Genomic DNA, 21,284 nt, shown 5'->3' with positions numbered 1-21,284 from the left:
AAAATGTATGTATTCTTTATTTTACATGAAAATGCCTACAATGACATGCTCAAAATAGGGCATGTATTGAGATTTATGTTGCATTCTATGAGAATGGTACTGTACAAATGTAGCACAATAGAAGCAGTAGCAAGAACCATAAGTAAACTTTAAGAGGCATGAAATCCTTGGCTGATTTTGTAGTTTGTTTTCCACTTCAGATTAAAAACTACAGCAGGGTCAAAACATGTCAGATTGCAGAACACTAGCACAATAGTACGATAGTACAGAGTGATGTAAGCAACACAGCTGCAGCTAATCACATTAATAATGGGTATGTTAGTCAATACTGTCTGTCATGCTTGCACATGGCTCTGGACAAACTTATGAAATTATTAATTTGTTTGGTGCAGCTGTGTTGCTTACTGGTCTGCCATGTTTTAAGCTGCTGTAGTTTTTAACTTGAACTAGAAAAACAAACTACAAAATCAGCCTGGGGTTTCATGCCCCTCGAGACTGAAGGTCTCTACAGGGCTCTACAAATCACTGGTATGTGAGCAGAGTGCATCGAGCCACTTAATCGCGACAGCCCCATTTCGATGTTGGCCGGCGGCCAGTGCCTTGCAAGACTTTCTCCTGTCTAAAATATAATCTAAACCTTGAACCTCCACAGGTCAGGAGTGGCGGAATGCCTCTCACCTTCGGAGCATTTGTCCATGTCATCAGAGGACTGCAGCCAGGCGGCTACCTTAGCCTGACTGCTGCAGCACCCGGGGAAGGTTCCCGCGCCGTGAACAGATGGCTGCCTGGCGAGAGACATGCGCTGCAATCAACGGGAAACACACCAAGAAGGTCAATTCAATAACAGCCCATCTCTGCCTCTTACAGGGAAATGCCAGCAAAGGTCTGACCTTAGAAGATAACGTAGATAGAAGATGAACATGTCAGTAAAAGACTAAAGTAAACAACATAACCATCGACATGAACGCTTGTCCGCTTAATGTCCGGGACAAGTGAATATTTTAGACGGACAAGTTAGCTGTTATTGTCCAATCGGACCAGTGAAATAAACAAACGAGCCATCAACTGTCTTCACATTTCTAATACCTGACAACTATTGTAAAGGGTGTACTTGAAGTGGAGAAAAAAGCAGAACATGACCTCAACGCCTACTGTATGACTGACAGTCATGGCTTTGAGGTTATGTTCTGGCTTTCAAGCTACTCCAATTTTCTTAACAAATGCAATCTTTAGGACCGGCTGTCTACACACACTGTTGGCTGTTTTATAAATCAGATTTGATTCCCATTTCAAACCTCCTACAGTAGGAATGTGGTTAAAAGGTTATTATTAAATATGTGTTTAGACCTGATTAAACCAATGTGATTGCAATCTGGATAAGCATAAACTGACCTGACTCTAATGAAGGACACGTGCTGAAATTATCTAATAAAGAGATCATCCAAGTTGCACAATGTGGCTGAAATCCTTATTTTCTCAGGTTTTTACCTTCCTCATGGAGGTGCTGTCCGCCACGGTAGGAGAGCCTGGTGCAGTGTAGTGGGGGGTGTAGTAGTAGGGCTTGTCAGAAGGATATACAGCCATCTCATTCTGCCGATACAGTCTGTGGTGACGCAGCTGGGACACCCATTCATCAAACAGCTCCTGAGACTTGATCTAAAAGGAAAAATATGCTATGAATACTATGTATACATGAAGAAACACAAGGTCAACACACACACACACACACACACACACACACACACACACACACACACACACACACACACACACACACACACACACACACACACACACACACACACACACACACACACACACACACACACACACAAAGAAGGTCACTCAAAAGGTCACAGACAATGGAAGTGCTTATTGCAGTAATGAAAAGAGACAATAGTAAATAACCCTAAGGACTTCAATAAACAATGTATAAGTCCACACCATCAGAGTTCATTTACATATGATTACTAATAATTCCCTTGTCAACTCAAAATGCATGTAAACAGTTAAAGGACCATACTGCTGCTCTGGCATGTTCAGCCCATTGTCTACAACTCAAGGTACATAGTATAAGAATTAAGATTCAAAATAAACTTTATTGTCCCACTACGTGGAAAATATAGCTTGGCCTTTCACACATGCTGCAGTCATCAAAGAAAAACATGCCAAATATAAAAAACATACAATAATGTTATTCAATAAAAACATGCAAGATTCATAATTAAAAACACCTAGACAAACAGAAAAACAAACATATCAATAAAAGCAAAAGATCTCAAATCCCTTAAATTAAAGGGATCCCTTTAATTAAAGGGATTTGTGCAGATCTTTTGCTTTTATTGATGTGTTTGTTTTTCTGTTTGTCAAGGTGTTTTCTGGAAATTCAACAATTCGACAAATCCCTTTAGTTAAAGGGAGTGGGTAGAGAGGTTGTCCGGCAATCAGAAGGTCACCGGTCTACGTCCAAGTGTCCCTGTGCAAAATACTTAACCCCTAACTGCTCCAGAGGTGCTGTATTAAAGCACTACTGCTCCCAATAGTTAGGATGGGTTAAATGGAGAGGACATATTTCATGTACAGTATGTGCCAGTGTACTGACAAACAGCCCCAAAACAACTAAATGGGACAAAATTATTATGAAAATACAAGCAGGCAGTGTGAGGAGGAGGAGGAGGTGAAAGTAGGAGGCTGAAAGTCAAAACTCCTTATCCGAAGAATAGAATTCTCTCGCTTTTGGATTTGGACTGCCAAGAGCCAATTATATAATCTAATCTTTTTTTGTTGTTGCTAGGCATCAACTTTTGACTTAATTGATTCCAGTCTTTAGCTGGGGGCGTGGAGTCTAATGAGGTTAAAGACGAGCTGTGTCGAATGGTATTCTTGACTTTCCATCCTGCTCTGACACAGATTGGTTCTTCCTGATATGAATGCATGCATGCATTATCTTTTCTTCTTTTTAATAAAACTTTCATTAACATTCAATCAGGTCAGAGAGCGTGATTTTCCACCCTGACACCAACTCCCCTGGTAGTCAAACACCAAAGTACTATTGTTAGCATTCAAGACAAGGCGGTTGTAACATCATTTTACAATACGTTGTATCTCTGAATAGTAGTCAGATAGATCTCTTGTGTATGGTTAAATTGACTGGCACAACCCTGCAGGGCTCCTGTGCTCAAGGTTCTATGTTCTGAGAGAGTTCCATTAACACTGAACTGGGGTTTACGATGGGTGGTTTACAATGAGTGGTAGTGAGAGAGTGGACATAAAGGTCATTCAGCTTCTCAAAATATTTAGATAGACTTTCTACTTTCTAGTTGTGATAATGCCTTAATATCTGCATAGGAACAAAACAATCGGTGAGCTAATCCCTTCAGCTGGTTACTTTTGTTTTCCCCCCATCCCCTGACATCATTACGTCACTTCCGGCATTGGGCGGCCGTTCTGGTGACGCCAGAGGACGAGGACACACTCGCGCTACCTCTTCCTGTGTCTGTTGCACCTCTGCTTCGGTGGATCCCTGCTGCTCCTGTAGATGCAGCCCACGCACTTTCGCTTTGTGCAAGATCAGATCCGTTTCCTCAGAAGAAAACGGTCCACATCTCCTCCAACTTGCTGAATCAGTCATTTAAATAGCAATATGCAAGGTGCACCTGGCCCTTAAAGGGAATGGGAGATGTTCTGTACAGGTGCCAGATCTTTTTTTTTTTTACGAGGGAGCCCTATTTAGGGCTTGATTGGCTGATTTGATTGGTTAATCGATGTTACCCCCAAAACAAGATTAAATACAACCCCTCTCTGCACATTGCGCCTTACTTTGCACCCACATTATCCACCATCTAGCATATTTGGAATTGGACATGCTCCCAACGTACTTGCAACAGGCACTTAAACTTTGCACCACCTTGTGCCATAGATCGTCGAAATAAATTTGAGATATTTTAATTATTTATCCATTATCTTTACAAAAAATAATATCATCTATAATGTTATCTGTTGCCTTTTCTAAGTCCAGGCTATGAAAGAGGTCCCAGTTGGTACAGGAAAAGCAGCCATTGTAAACGATGCCATCATTGTTCCAAACAGTTTTTACATGTTGTTTACGGCTGGGGACCAAGCAGTAGGAGTTTGCCGTTTTCCCATTCCTGTCACAATCCTACTTCCTCTTCACAACGCAGCCACCCATGCAGTCACCTCTTCCCGCCTACAGTATGGTGATCTAGTCCCAATTCACTCCATGAATAATTATAGATTATAATTAGGGGTACCTTGAACAGCAAGCAGCGTTATTTTATTTTCATATTTTCATTATGTTTCATATAAATGTTTAAAAAATATATTTTATGTTATAAATTATTTACCCCTTAATGTTCCGGGGGGGTAAAATGAACTGTGGCTTCAAAGCACAGGTACGTACAGAACCAAACCTTTTGCGAAATCACTACCACTGCTGAATTTATGTCGCTAGTGCCATAATCAGTAAGTTGCATCCTCTGACCGGATGTCAAAAATAGTCTATGTTTATGTACAATACATTGACATTGACATTGACACACTCTCACTCCCCGAACGGCCTATAGTGACTTCTTGGGACAAATGTGACCAAATGTCAAACGTTTGACTGGAAGGGGGTGTACCCTGGTGCCGTCCCAGGCACTTCCACACTCCAGGAATGCGGAAGTGTCGTTTTCAAACCCAAGACGTAAAAGGGTGACGGCTCCACTAAAAAACAGTCAAAGCGACAGAGTCTAAAACTTCAGCTGACTCGGCGCCGTTCGAGATATGGACAGTGCCCGATAGGGACAGAATCGTAACTCATGTCCCAAGCCGTCACCCGTTTCCCGTCTTGGGAGTGAGAATGCGTTGGAATAGACAAGGGCCGGGTTTCCCAAACGAATTTGAGCTCCTGCGCAGCCTAGAAGCTGCGTAAGAACCTCCACGCACCTGCGCAGTAGCAACCCCGCCACGCACTGTCTTCGTTAGTAGCAGCTGTGTGTGCCCAACGTGCCATCTAAACTGGCTTCAGGAGGCACCATCGTCGTAGGTTCTCATTACGTGTGTGCTAAAACTACATTCGCGAGACAGCATGCACGTGAACACCTCCTGGACGAAGTCTACGTAAAGCCTACGTAAACTACGTAGTGCTGTCCTACGCTACACAGCAGTTTAAACACCCTTTGCAAAAGTGAAATGGATCATAAAAATACCAGAGCCAACTGTCAGATGTCCTGAAGCAGTCCACTCCAAATACAACTTTTGAATAATATATTTATGAATTAAACAGCGGTGAGGTGACATCTGCAAGGTAAATAAAACACTAAAGTGTCCCCATTATGCAAGTAAATTAAATATACTTAAAATACCAAAAGTAAAGGAATGCAGAATGTCCCATTTCCCAAATTTAATATGTATTAAAATCTTTTGAAAAAAGCAAATCTACAAGCTTGTGAGGCGTTGTGAGCTTGTAGATCTGCTATTTTAAAAAGTTTTTTTAACCGTTCATAAACATGGCGAGCGCAAGAGCTGTCACTTTGTGAGAGGAACTGGGGACTTTAATCATAACGTTTAACTATAAAACTTCGAAATTAAGGAAACATGTTTAGCTCAGCATCATTTATATACCTTTAGTTAACTTGGCATATGCTTAATATTTTTATCAGACGATCGGATCATCCGTGAGAGTACAATTTGTAAACTTCGGGTTCATGCATAGAGCGTTAGTGAACTCTCTGGGTACAGTCACACATGTCCGTAAAGCGTCCGTCAAGTTGCCGTACGGACGCCAGAAGTCCCATCCACTCCCATGTTAAAAAAAAAAAACGGAACGGTACTTCCGGTTTTAAACTTAACATGGGAGTGGATGGGACTTCCGGCGTCCGTACGGCAACTTGACGGACGCTTTACGGACATGTGTGGCTGTACCCACTAACGCTCTGAACCAGGGCTAGAAGCAGCGGAGCCGCCCGCCCTGTGTGTGTGTGTGTGTGTGTGTGTGTGTGTGTGTGTGTGTGTGTGTGTGTGTGTGTGTGTGTGTGTGTGTGTGTATATGTATATGTATATATATATATATATATATATATATATATATATATATATATACATATACATATACATATACACATATATATATATATATATATATATATATATATATATATATATATATATATATAAATTAAATGTGTGTGTTTGTGTGTGTGTGTGGGGGTGTGTGTGGGGGTGTGTGTGTGTGTGTGTGTGTGTGTGTGTGGTCGGTCGGTCTTTTCATAGATCTATTTCGCTACGATGGGTGTTACTACCGCCCCAGGGCGCTCGTAACAAACTGCTTCGTAGGACAGCACTGCAGGGCTACGCCTCTCCCAGGAGTGGGAGGAGAGTAGGATACGCCATTCTGTCTCCCGAATGTAGTTTTAGCAGACACGTAACGCCGTGGACGTGGGAACCGATAGCATGTTGGGCACAACCAGCTGCTACTAATGAGGGTAGAGCGTAGGTTTCGCCGGGTCCCAGGCTCTTACGCAAGCTGCGTAGGCTGCGCATGACCTGAAATCTACGTGGCTGCTATGGTACTGCGCAGACTGTGTGGACACACGTAAGACCCGTCGTAGAACCTGCGCAGATGCTCAACGCAGCATCTCTACGAATCTCTTTGGGAAACGCGGCCAATGGCATGCATTGATGGCAGTATGGTCCTTTAAAGAACACCATGGGGTTTGTAAGTGGTACAATAAGAAGAAATCTAGAAAGCCTTTATTTTCATAAAAAACTATGACATTGGGAGCGACTCGCTACTGATCGGTGCATGGCAAAATATACTACCATTGCCAGCAACACAGTATTTTAGAACCTGTGTGTATTGTAGAAGCCTGTTGCCATTTTAAAACCTAAGAAAGATGGATAAAATACTGTTCCTTACAATTGAGCCTGGGAATAAGTGTACTAGGATAAATGTAATACTATTCCCCAATATGAGGTAATTATTAAAATAATAATAATAATAACTTTATTTATATAGCGCCTTTCAAAAACAAGTTACAAAGTGCTTTACAATAACAACAGTTAAATTTTACAAATGTACAAATCAGACATTAAATTGCATAAATAGTACAACAGTTCATACTCTAAGAAAAAGCTGTGCAATAGAGGTGAGTTTTTAGAAGAGATTTAAAAGAGGACACTGAGTTTGCCTGCCTGAGGTTCCCAGGCAATGAGTTCCACAGCCGAGGGGCCCGAACGGCAAAAGCCTGGTCGCCCTTTGTGACAAGACAAGTCTTTGGTACAGTCAACAAGGCCCTGCTGGATGATCTCAGGCAGCGGCCTGGCCTATAAGGAGTTATAAGATCACATATATACACAGGAGCCTGACCATTTAGGGCCTTAAAAACAAGCAGTAAAATCTTAAAATCAATTCTAAAACTCACAGGTAACCAATGAAGGGCCGCAAGGACTGGTGTAATGTGGTCACCTCTCGTTGTGCGGGTCAGGAGCCTAGCAGCTGAATTTTGTATCAGTTGCAATCTATGAATATTTTTCTTACTGATCCCTGAATAAAGTGCATTGCAATAGTCAAGTCTGGAGGAAATAAAAGCGTGAATGACCTTTTCTAGGTCTGCAGTTGTAAGGAAAGGCCTGACCTTTGCTAATTGTCTCAGCTGGACAAAGCAGGACTGAACTACTGTTGTTACCTGGATGTCAAAAGACAGCTCTGGGTCAAACATGACACCCAGGTTACGGGCCTTCTTTTTAACAGCATTGGAGAGAACCGAGACTTGAAGTGAGGTTATCAACAATATCTGTGTTGGGGCAGCAGGGGGTGAATATAATTACTTCTGATTTTGATTCATTTAATTGAAGGAAGTTTTTGACATCCATTGTTTGATGTCATTGAAACAGGACTCAATGCATGCGACATCAGTGTAGCCAGGTTTTACGGGGACATACCATTGAGTGTCGTCTGCATAGCAGTGGAAAGATATTTTATGTTTATGCATAATTTGACCCAAGGGTACCATATATATAATAAATAAAATGGGACCAAGGATCGAACCTTGGGGAACTCCGCAAAACAGAGGGGAAGAAGAGGAGGAGGCATCACCTAGTGAAACAGAAAATGACCTGTTTGCTAGGTAGGAGCATAGCCAGTCCAGAGCCACTTCACTGATACCAACATTGGTTTTCAGACGGCTGATAAGAACACCATGGTCCACTGTGTCAAATGCCGAACTAAGGTCCAGGAGAATTAAAATGGAGTACAGGCCTTTGTCGGCTGCAAGCAACAAGTCATTTGTGACTTTAACTAAGGCAGTCTCCGTGCTGTGTTGGGCACGGAAACCAGATTGAAAGGCTTCAAAGATATGGTTATTTTTCATAAGTGAAATAAGTTGTGTGGAGACAACTTTTTCTAAAATCTTTGATAAAAAAGGCAGCTTGGAGATGGGTCTAAAATTACTTAATATAGAAGGGTCTAGAGAAGGCTTTTTTAAAAGGGGGTAGACGGTGGCATGTTTAAAATAGGAGGGGAAAATACCAGAAGTGAGTGAGCCATTTACAATAGATAAAAGATCTGGACCAACTGTCTGAAATGTAGCTTTTAAAAACCAGGTGGGCATGCAGTCAGAGGGGCAGGTGGAAGATTTGGAAAGTGCAACAGTGCGTTCCAAAGTTGACAGGGAGATTTCACTGAAATTAGTTAGTGCTGGATTTGGACTAAAATCAGCATCACTTTCTCTAAAATCAGTGTTAAAATGCTGTCGAATCTCCGTTACCTTGTTTAAAAAGTAATTAAAAAATTCTTCACATTTCTCTGGGGAGGATTCCACAGGCTGACTAGGGGGGGGACCAATCACAGAATGTATGGGTTTGAAGAGAACTCTGGGATTATGTCCCTCTTTAGCAATTAGATCTGAAAAATAAGAGTGTCTTGCTCTTGCCACCTTGATTGCAGTTTGATATGAAAACATTAAAACTTTTAGGGAGGCATGGGAGACAACATTTCTTTCCTTTTTCCACAGCCGCTCAGCCTTCCTACATTATCTCTTTAAGGACCTTATTTCCTCATTTAACCAGGGCGTCACAGAGGGTTTCGGTGTTTTAAATCTGACTGGAGCTAAAAAGTCTAATTGTGATGTAGTAACATTATGTTCTGCACTGCACCGGTTCTAAAATATGTAATAACTGTAATAAACATGAAGATGAATGTAACATTAAAGTTATTTATTACACTAGGATTAATGTAATTATTGCACTAGATTATTACTACCTTGATGTGATAGATGTTCTCTTCAGCGTCCAGATCAATACAGTTGGATTTCTTCTTGATGGCCATGACAGCGAGACCCACATCAATGCAGCCATGGAACTTCCCTTTCTCCATCTACGGTGACAGCATGAATGACACAGCAAAGCAGGGGTCATCAACGTGTCCGTACACAGACAAATATGTAGGTGACAATTTATTTTATTAAAAAAATAACATTATAATATTCTTATTTTGTTCATGTCATTTGCAATGAAAGCGCTTAGTGTACTGATAAGACCCAATTATTGAAATGCCAGTCTCCCAGATATTCTTCAGAATAGCTAGGACACTGATTTAATTATTGCAGAAATACATTTCTTTGTGAGTAGCAAATTGGCGTCTAGACAATAAGGCACATTATGACCTATAACAAGATTAAGGCATAGGTCTATGTATTTTATGATAATATTATTGACTGCTTATTTTGTATGTCGGTGGCAAAAAAAATAAATTGGCAGAAATGTCCATCACAAGTCAGCATGGTGATGACCCCTATAAGAAAGTCCAGAGTTATCTAAGTGGTTTTACACTTTCAGAGTTTTTTTTGTCACTGTATATTTGCACATACGTGAAATTTGTCCTCTGCATTTACCCATCCTATAATCACTAGGAGCAGTGAGCAGCCATTGTGCGGAGCTTGGGGAGAAATTAGGGGGTTAAGAGTCTTGCTCGGGGACAGGGACACATGGACACATTGCTGGCCTGGCCTGGAATCGTCAATCAATAGTGTCTATGCAAAAGTGACATGAAGCTATGCACATAAACTGTCCTAATAACACACTTAGTAGCAGAGGTGCGCTTGGTTGAAAAAAATGAAGATTCTGATGTTCAACAAAGCTGATACCAGCATCAGCATCATGTAATAATGTGATGGGCTGTTCTCATCAGCACAATTCAGCTTGAGATTATTAAAACCATAAATATCGACAAGATATCCGTACGCCTTCCTGCATTCTGCAGCACTAATAAGACCTTCATGAATAATGCAGATGGATTTATATGTGTGTGTGTGTGTGTGTGTGTGTGTGTGTGTGTGTGTGTGTGTGTGTGTGTGTGTGTGTGTGTGTGTGTGTGTGTGTGTGTGTGTGTATATATATATATATATATATATATATATATATATATATATATATATATAAAAAGATATAGATATATAAAGATATAGATATAGATATAGATATAGATATAGATATAGATAGATAGATATAGATAGATATATAGATATAGAGAGAGAGAGAGAGAGAGACTATATATACATGTACTTTGCCAATGGTAATAGACAGTTCGTGTCGCTGAATGCCTTATATGTAATAATGTGGACTTGACATAATGACACTGACATTTATGCGACTCCGAGTAGGCCTTTTGTTTCTGAAACTGCCCATTTAAGTATCCTCGGAAGGGAAACCGTGTTCTGTGCAAAGTGTGATTAACAAGGCCGAAGTGACCTAGACAGAAGAGCCCAGCAGGGGCGGATAGGTACTCACATCAGCACTACACTTGCTGTACTTCAGGATGCCCTTATCCAGGAAGAAGTATCTCTGTTGGAAGGACAGACAGGCAGACAGACAGACAGACAGACAGACAGACAGACAGACAGACAGACAGACAGACAGACAGACAGACAGACAGACAGACAGACAGACAGACAGACAGACAGACAGACAGACAGACAGACAGACAGACAGACAGACAGACAGACAGACAGACAGACAGACAGACAGACAGACAGACAGACAGACAGACAGACAGACAGACAGTTAGAGCAGTGCCCAATCTACACTGTATCATCATCATTAGTGTTCATTTAACTCTGAGAGTGTACAAATGGAACCAAATGGACCCGTTAGGGTCCATTTGGTTCCATTTGCAAACTCTCAGAGTTACAGACACATAAGGGTCAAATTGGTTCCTAACTATTTCTTTGGCTGGGGACCCCTGTAACACCCTCAAGGACCACTGGTGGTCCCCGGACCACTGGTGGAGAACCTCTGAGTTAGAGGCACAAAGAAAAAGCAAGAGAGGGAGAAAGAGCAACGTGGGTGTGTGGATAAGATTGATACATAGAGACAGGAGGAGAGGCAGAAGAGGGAGAGAGGCAGAAGTTAGGATGATTTGTATCTCCCCCTCTGGAGACGGCATGATGAGGACAGCCGTGATAGATTAATCGGCCTGATGTTTTGTACAGTGGGCGATACATCACCCCGTCCCCTTTTCCAATCCTGTGGATTATTACTCTTCCTTTCCTTTGTTTCTTCTCTCTCTCTCTCTCTGACCTATGAATATCTTTGAATATTTAATTTGAACTGCACACGCATACTCAATTTACATTCTCTCTCTCTCTGTGTCTGGCTCCGGTGCCGACCCTCTTACATTACATCATCATAAGCCATTCAATTCGGGAACGCATCTGTGTCATTTTAGATTTTAGCTATAGTCATTATTTTATACTTTGGCTATTCAAAAATAGCAGATATACAAGCTCACAGTGCGGCACCGAGTGCCGCGCTGTGAGCTTGTAGATCTGCTATTTTTTTATAATCATGAAAATGTGTGCAAATCTTTGAATATATATATATTTTTTAAGCGAACATCTGTAACTCAAATCTTTGCTTCTGGGTCCCTGGGACAAAATATTGAGATGGGGGGGGGTCCGCGACCAAATACATATCATTTTATGTGGTCCTTGAAAGTTTGAGAACTACTGATATTATTGCAACATACGGTTTTCAGAAAACTGTTAGGATTTAGAAGACATTTGTATAGATGCGTTCCCGGATTGAATGGGATAACAAGGCTGCATGCAGAAATCCCAAGGAGTTTGGGTGGAGAGAAATCAGCAGGTCAAATACTGAGAGTGTTGACCTACTCTGTAGCGTGTGTTGACCAGGACCAGAAGGAGAGCACACATTACACCCGTTTCAAAATCGCTGCACTGGCTATACCTGTTTATTTTAAAAGTTGATTTTAAGATTGTTTTATTCGTCTATAAAGCACTTAATATGGTCTCGTTCCCAATTACATATCGTTGCTGTCGGGCCTAGCTGACCAGGGGAGGCAGTATAGAGACCAGGATTACTGCATGTTTTTGTGAGGGTACCTCACCTTATATTTATAGTTATTGTTATACAGTATTTATAGTACTTGGTGTGAATGGCCCTTAAGACCTACGGCGAGGCAACTTTTAGCCACTATGGCCCTAGCTTGTGGACGTGATAGCTAGCAAAGATTATAGATGTTATAGATGTTTCTAAAAGAAAGTCTTTTTGCACTAGCCTGGTCTTTTATCTAATGTGTTTATTTCATCTACTATTTCTTATTATTTTATTATTAGTTTTGTTGCATTTTATTGTCTTTTGTTTATCCACGTTTATGTTTTGGCTCATGGTTTGGGATCTGCTTTTATTTCCACTTTTTATGTGCAGTACTTGGAGTTGCATGTGACGTATGATGATATGTGCTGCATGAATAAAGTGTATTTGATTGATTGATTACTCAACGTCTACACGCTGAGTTCCTGCTACAGTACGTGTCTGCTGACCAGCAGGCCATCAGCTAATGCCTGATTTATACTTGGTTGCGTGTAGTGTCGCGCATCAAAATAGCTGATCTGCAAGCTCAACGTGAGCTTGTAGATTGTAGATCTACTTGTAGATTCGGTGCGTGACACTGGTATATAAATCAGCCTTAATGCACCTGAGAACAGACTGAGACGGGGCCGGGTCAGTGTCATAGCACACTGGAGGAGGAGGAAGCCTTTCAGAGAAAGTGGGGGGCCCCAGCAATGTGGAATCGACCCACACACACACACACACACACACACACACACACACACACACACACACACACACACACACACACACACACACACACACACACACACACACACACACACACACACACACACACACACACACACACACACACACACACACACACACACACACACACACAGGTTACACTGCAGGGTAGGACGTAATTTATCCGCTCATTCAATTAATGTGAAACACAAAGGAACGATGCCAGCAGATTTATGAACTGTGTGTGTGTGTGTGTGTGTGTGTGTGTGTGTGTGTGTGTGTGTGTGTGTGTGTGTGTGTGTGTGTGTGTGTGTGTGTGTGTGTGTGTGTGTGTGTGTGTGTGTGTGTGTGTGTGTGTGTGTGCGCGCGCGTGCGTGCGTGCGTGTGTGCGTGCGTGTGTGCGCGCGTGCTTGGGTTGGCATGTATCGTACAGTAAAGCACATGACTCATACAGATGAGCAGCGCTACTGGCATTCATGCAGCTTCTTGGCGACAGACTGGTGGTTCAGCAGATTCCTGCTGTGACCATGCTATTTATGATCCTTTTTTAAAGATCGTTTTCCTAATTCAGAATATCCAATACATTTTGCCCCAATTTTCTCCCAATTTAGTCGTATGCCAATTCATTATGTTCATACAGGCGGTGGTCAAAACACACATTTAACATGAATCCAATATGTAGTGGGGGGCCCTGCTTCATCTCTCTCAGCTAAGGGGTCCTGCCCTAGACTCTGCAGTGGCGGGTAGTTACTGTACTTTACCACCCGAGCACCCACGACATCCTGCACCCACGATATTCTGTGTTAACCACATGAAACTACAATAATAACTGTATAGCGTCCGTATTCTGGGGGCGAGCATTCAGCGAAAATACTAAATCCAGGTTCACAAAGTGACACAAGGCAGCAGCACATTGTGAGCTAGTACATGGGTTCCCAAACTTTTCAGCCCGCGACCCCAAAATAATGCGGAAATTGACTCGCGACCCCACCTAAACCTGGAGGTCATTTATGCACATAAACTTGCACGTTCGGTGCGCATTTGTAATGTATTAAAATGGTAAAATGTACCATTTGTAATCATTTTTAGATTGTATTTCATCCATACTGTTGAATTTAAAATAAAAAATAAAAAATAAAAAAAATAATATTATCCAAAATAAATTCGTGACCCCACCGTCAGTCTCCCGCGACCCCAACTTTGGGAACCCCTGAGCTAGTAGATGTAGAGTGGGTATTTTCGGGAAAGGGATTGTGTACAGGGAAAAAAGGACAGGGCCTAGTATAGGGTCCCTGGGGGACTCCCATCACCGAAGTATATAAGTTGTCAAAAGTCTCAGGAACTGTGTTGCATATCACCTCACTGTACAGTACATACTGTATACACTATCTCTCCACTATGCTGTCCTGTATGGTGGAAATACCTGTGCCAGTTATGATCTGTCAAATTTTAACATGAGTATAAAAGAGCTGAATTCTGGGTGTGGAAACAACCTGGCTGTTTTTTAAAGACAAGACAAATTATGGACAACAACACCTTTCAGGAGATCTCCTGCAGAGTCAAAGGGTGCGATAAATAACTCTCGGTTTTTCCTCTGAGCTTACAATTTTATTGCGCTCATAACTTAGCTTGCCTAAGGTAAGGTTCTACCAATGACTGGCTTGTCTTTAGACAACAACAAAACACATTTCTCTTCTCTTATGAAGAAAGCCAAGTCTGAGATTTATTTGTCTGTCACCACTGAAAATCTAACTGACTCCTCTTCTGCTGTGAAATATGATGGCAAATCTCAGTGCAGGAAGTTCATAATGCTCTAAAAGCTTTAGATTCTAGACCTAGACCTGATCTTACTTTTGAAATTGCCAGCTGCTCTTATACCTCTTATATTTAACCTCACAGTGGAGAATAAGGAAACCTGCTTTTATTCTCTCTATTTGTTTATCAACATGGCAATCTGGTTTTAGGAAGCAAAATAATGTAGCACTAGCATAGCAGCATTGCAAGTCATAGGCGGCGGGTAATGAAGGCTAGGGTAGGCTAAGCCTTCCCAAATGTTATGCTGGGAAATTCTAGGAATTGTGCAAATTATATATAATATATGTGCGCAGCATTATTTAGTTACTTTTTTGATAATAAATCAGTAAAATCAGGCAAAAATAAGAATTAAATGACCTAACCCTAACCTAACCCTAACCCTAACACCAAAATAAAGTAACCAAAAACCAAAAATAAACTAACACAATCCGCCCAGTGCGCACACGCACACCGTGCGCATGGATTTCAGTGCCCGCACGCTTTGCTCGCGGCCGACCCCCAGCCTTCCCAATTGTCAAGCTCACCCGCCGCCTATGTTGAAGCTGTAAACAAAAGTTCTACTGCACTTGATAATAAACAAGATTATACTGTACATCACTTTTATTTATCTGTCTAAAGAGTAAGACACAGATGGCCATAATATTTTAAAAGTGGGACTTTTATGGGACTTTTGGAGCAAGCAGTTGCTTGGTTCTACGTTTGCTCTTATCTGCACCTCTCTCATTCATACTGCAGTTGGTGTAGTTTCCCTCCAGGGAACAATGTTTATCTACAGTAGCTATCAATCTATCTACGAGCTTCTGCTAAAAAAGTAGTCAGTTAGATAGATGATTAGAACTACATCAATAGTGACGTAAAGTCTGTATTCTGATTAAAACTAGTACAGTACCATTATAATTAATAATCTGTTGATTAATTAAAGGTGCGTTGATTAATGCACATGTATGGTGTCAACTTGTGCATCGAGAAACATGCAAGAAAACATTCCAAATTAAAAGTTAGCATTGGCTGCCGGTAGCCTTTGAGCGGTACATTGATATTTATTTATTTTATCCAGTGTATCTAGTGAAGCTGAAAAGGCAGCAAACCATGCTTTCATTTTCTGGAACAGGTAAAAAGGTAAAGGTTTATGATGATGTAGTTAAAGGTAGGGTAAGGGATTTTATTTGGTTAAAATAAGTGTTAAATACCTCTATTCTGGTACTCTTTATAAAACACATTTTAGGTTGGGATACCAATTTTCTCCAATCAGGATAGAGAACTCAGTCAGGATAATTATTAAACAAGTGAAATTGGAAGTGATGACACAAATAATTGAGCAGACAAAATTGGAACTGGAACACTATAAAAAATTAAGCTGATAAATGGGTACTCTCTCCTGATTGGCAGAATTTTGGTCACCTGCCTGAAAATGTATTTTCTGTTTATCAAAGAGCTGGAGAGACAGGGAGAACCTTGTGACTGAACAAACACTCTATAGCAATGATTACTATCAGAATATAGAGCTTTAACGTTTTAACAAAAAAACGTTTTGTTTAAATAAAAAAATATCACTTACCCTACCTTTAAACAACTGAACGTATTTGGCACCAGGCCCGTGCCCACCTCAGGCTATGGGTTGACTTCTAAGGGGGGCACTGTCACCAATAAGCTTTAAATATTTGTTTTCATATTTTGTCAAGGTGCCCTGTTACAGATAATGTCTTCACCAGATGCGTGCTAGCACAATGATGTTTTCATATTTCTCAAGGTACACATTATCACCAATGTTTTCATATTTGTCAAGATGAGCGATGTCACCAATAATGGTTCATATTTGTCAAGGTGCGCACTGTCAACAATAATGGTTCATATTTTGTCAAGGTGAGCGATGTCACCAATAACTATCAACAATAATCTCTTTAATAAAATGTAAGTTGTCTGTCTGTCTGTCTGTCTGTCTGTCTTTTAATCACACCCACACCCCCCATCCAATTGAGCTGAAATTCAATCTAACACAGCAGTGTGTTATGATCTGGGGAAGGTCATGAACAAAGTTTTGAAGCGTTTATTCTTTTAATATTTAACTTAAAATGTTGCACTGGAAGTCAATAGACCGGCAGCATGGGCTGAAACTTTGCCCAAATTTGGAGATGCCTGATGTCACAGTACTGACATCATAGACTGGCCTACCAAGTATTTTGTGTCTATTTCACCCATGTAATAACACAGGTTAACAACTCTGGCTTCCCCATCTAGTGTTTTCATTTTGTCAAGGTGCCCTTATTCCCCTAATCCTATTAGTATAGTTGGATGGTTAAATTTAGTCATGGGCTTTGCGTGGAATAATTAAAAGATTTAGTCAAGGTTAGGCAATGTTATTAAGGTAGGGGTTTGGCATTGTTACCGTACGTTTAGATTAAGGATTTGGGAGGGGTGGCCATAGCTGAATGGGTAGAGAGGCCACCTGGGAAAAAGACGGTCCCAGGTTGGATTCCTGGCCCCGGCTATGTGTGGAGGTGTCCATGAGCAAGACACTTAACCCCTAACTAATGAAGCTGAAACATTAATTTCCACCACAGGATTAACCAGGTCTCCCCTGTCCCACTCATCACACGATACATGCTGGATATTGTCCTGTTAATTAATTCATGAATTTGAATGCCTACCCCTGTTTCTCTCTTTGATATGATTGGACCGGAAACACCTAGACCATAAACACCTAATATGATTGGACAGGAAACATCTGATACTATTGGACAGGAAACAGGACAATGGTCTGCTCTTCAGAAGTAACAGATCGCATAATGCATTAATTGAACAATTAATCAAAATGGAGCAGTGCGATAAATAACTGTAACATAATCAGATTGTGGAGAGGAGGTATATGGAGGGTACCTTATGCCAGCCTTTCATGGGCCACTTCCTCTTCTTCAGCATGTAGCCTTCCTGTTTCTGGGGCTCCTGAATGTTACTGCAGCCTCCACGCAGTCCCTCCACAATCTCCCAGCTGTCCTGTGGACACACGGATCAGGTTTCAGTCCAGGGACAATACGCATTCACCAGTCATTTAACAAGGGTCAAGGGATCCCAAACCTTTTCAGCTCCGAACCCAAAAGAGACATTTGGTGTCTCCCCCCCGGGTACCAAACTTACAAAAATACATTATGAATTAATCACTATAAGATTGGTATAAGATTGTGATAATAGCAGATGTGCTATTTTCACAATTCTTTCATCCACTTTTCTGAAAATCTTTTGAAAGATATATAAAAGAATAAATTCATGTTATTGTTTAGAGAAAAGGTAACAAGAAGTGACATTTACTTGCGACCCATAAAAATTAGTAGCCACAGACCTATTTTCATAAGTCGTGAGTAACACATGGAAGCAGACATTTAGACACATGGATCTGTGAAAAGATGCCAAACGTGCGCACGCACACACACACACACACACACACACACACACACACACACACACACACACACACACACACACACACACACACACACACACACACACACACACACACACACACACACACACACACACACACACACACACACACACACACGCACACACACGCTCAAAGTAAAAGTCGAGTGTTGAAGGCATTCCCACAAGGACGTTTGGTAACATGATTGCCATCATGCGTGACAAGTGTCAAGCTCAGAGTCATGAAGCATATTGTACATCATAATTAGAGGCTGCTGATAGCTTTTAAAGATCTCCATCGTCTCATTGAATTCAGTGTGTGGGAGGCCATTTGGTCCCTGGGGAGGTCAGTTAAGCCCGATTCATGCTTCGTCGCGTGACGGTGTCGCGGATTGAAAATAGCCGACCTACAAGCTCATAACACGCCGCGGATGCGGCGTGTTATGAGTCTCCTTTAACTATTTTTAGTTCTCTATATAAGCCTATAATTTTTTTTAAACTCAACAATAGCTGCAATAGCAGAAAGATGATGAAGAGGCATGTTAGTTAATTAGAAAGATGGGGCATTATATAGGCTACTCCATACTACATTGTATTATTACTTTGGGTGGCATATACTGTACCTACTTATTATAATCCTACAATTTAGCAAGACTAAAAAGCGTCACAATTTCTTCAGACTAAACTTGCATTCATTGGAAAATCGACCAGAAGAGAAAGGTGGGAATTTGTGAAAGGCAGCCGACCTGCAGTTTATGGAATATAAGTATAAATATAATAATTACGTTGCGTCATCGTCTTGATGTAGAACTGCGTTAGCCTACAGTACGTTCTCATAGCAAACACTGGGGAGGGGGCGTGTTTGGAATTGGGACCGTGTTTGGACGCATCGCTGTCACTCAAGATGGCCGTGGGGGGGGGCGTGAAGGGGCGCGGCCTTACCGGCTAGTGCGGCGAAATTTGGACACATGTGTCCTTGACATGAAACTGTTTGAGATCCACTGGTGTAAACAATTATCAAAAACATTTGGAAGCAAGCCCAAATAAGCAACAACACTTTAGAAACAAGCCCCCCCCCAAAAAAGACGCAACACGCAACCACCAATATTTACAAGCAACTTCACAGAAAAACGAGCCCAAAGTCGCTTGTAATAAGCAGACCTGGCAACACTGCATCAGACCTTCTCAGAGCGACGGGGGATGGAAGCCTGACAGAATGAAACCCTCCAGGACAGGTTAAAGAGTGTGTGGTGGTGTGTGCTTTAAGTAGCCCTTCTCTCTGTGAAGACTCAGCCCAGGCTCCCCCTCACACACTCCATGGCTGAGTGAGTGAGTGAGTCACTGTCACAGAGCCCTGGGTCTCTGTCCTCCAAGGACAAACGACAGTCACAAATGCAGTGATATTAACATAGCTGCGTTCATGTCTTTAAGGAAGACTAACAGCATATTGTCGCTGTCGGGTGGAAAGCTTGTACGTCCCAAACCACTATTATTTATTATTTTTTACTATTATTTTAAAAAAAAGTTTTTTAATGTGAGCTTGTACTGTAGATCGACTATTTAAACTACTTTTGTGCGACACTCCTGTATGATGAAGTAGGGCATTAAGTCACGAAGAAAACGTGGAGATACAAGGTTTCTGCCCGACAGCAACGATATAATTATATAGCGCAACAATGCAGTTGTTTCGATGTCAGTGGAGGTATGTTGAAAATAAGTCTTCTCCTTATCAAATAAAAACATATTACAGCCACTATCAGAATGGAGCAAAAATGTTCCAAAACAGATGTTCAAAATACTGCAGCCACAACAGGCAAGCAGAGACACGTGTGATGTCTGTGTGAAGTTCCTACCAGTGTATACTCTAACTGCCCTGTTGAGCAGTAAAACAGATAACGTCTCTGTCGGGTGGAAACCTCATATGTCCAAAACTGTTACTTTTCAGGATTCAAATTCAAAAACAGCAAAAGTAGCAGATCGACAAGGATCTGCTACTTTTGATACTTTTGTGTGACGCTGTAGTATGATCAAGTAGGGCGTTAATTTACCAAAAAACACAAAAAGTGAAAATACGGAGATAAGAGGTTTTCTGCTCGACAACAGCGATAAGTAAATGCTACCGTTATACAGGAAGCTGTTGGACAGCCAGAGGGAGGAAAACAACATTCAAACTTTATTCTTTCAAGACATCTACTGTGACGGTCTCCTTGCAGATTAGTCACACACTGGCCTGTATGTGAAGCAATATACTGTAGTTACATCCTACTAATTGGTTTGCATATTGTAGATATTATGTAAATGAATGTGTTTCCTCATCATCCATTAATCACACGCAAAGGTACGCTCATGCGATTATGCGAGTGTTTTCACGGAGCCTATCGTATCTGCATGCCTGTTTCTTTACGTGTGTGTGTGGGTGTGTGTGTGTGTGTGCGCGCGCGTGCGTGCGTGCGTGCGTGTGTGTGTGTGTGTGTGTGCGTGTGCGTGTGTGTTGTCTTGATGATGTGTAGTTGTGTTGATGTTGTGTTGGTGTTGTGTTGATGTTGTGTTGGTGTTGTGTGGTTGTGTTGATGTTGTGTATTTGTGTTGATGTTGTGTAGTTGTGCTGATGTGATGGTTGTGTGTGCGGGGATGACTGATTTATCCTACCCACACATTCAACTGCACACAGGGTACTTGTTGTTTGTCGTGTCTCATGTTTGATTACTACAGTATGTTTGACTTACCACTTGTTTATTATTTTAGGTGAGAACCTTGTATAAGCCCTATTATGGGTTTCCTTTCTCACCTGCACTTATTTCTGTGTCTTTTAATAATTGTTACCTTTGTACTGTATTTATTGTGCGAATAAATAAAATAAGAACAAAACAAATCCTGTGTGCTACACCTACTGTAGTCCAATTAGTTTGACTCATGACACTCACTCTTAATTGCCTCACAGCACAGAGATT

General features: G+C 41.4%; 1 protein-coding gene across 4 annotated transcripts in view; it reads right to left on the bottom strand.

Moving 5' to 3' along the window:
* osbpl3b (oxysterol binding protein-like 3b) overlaps positions 1-21,284 on the bottom strand; it is a 96,260-nt gene that overhangs the window by 32,904 nt on the left and 42,072 nt on the right. For all 4 annotated transcript variants that reach the window (XM_080427384.1, XM_080427386.1, XM_080427387.1 and 1 more), the window contains 5 exons: positions 17,794-17,910; positions 10,789-10,842; positions 9,263-9,376; positions 1,489-1,656; positions 679-802 (listed from right to left, as the gene is read on the bottom strand). In XM_080427384.1, coding sequence (XP_080283510.1) covers positions 679-802; positions 1,489-1,656; positions 9,263-9,376; positions 10,789-10,842; positions 17,794-17,910 — 577 coding nt within the window. The remainder of the gene's footprint in view (positions 1-678; positions 803-1,488; positions 1,657-9,262; positions 9,377-10,788; positions 10,843-17,793; positions 17,911-21,284) is intronic.

This window comes from Gymnoscopelus braueri (assembly GCF_963280865.1).
Source record: "Gymnoscopelus braueri genome assembly, chromosome: 4".
Taxonomy (NCBI): Eukaryota; Metazoa; Chordata; class Actinopteri; order Myctophiformes; family Myctophidae; genus Gymnoscopelus; species Gymnoscopelus braueri.
This window is presented reverse-complemented; position numbering and strand designations above follow the sequence as displayed.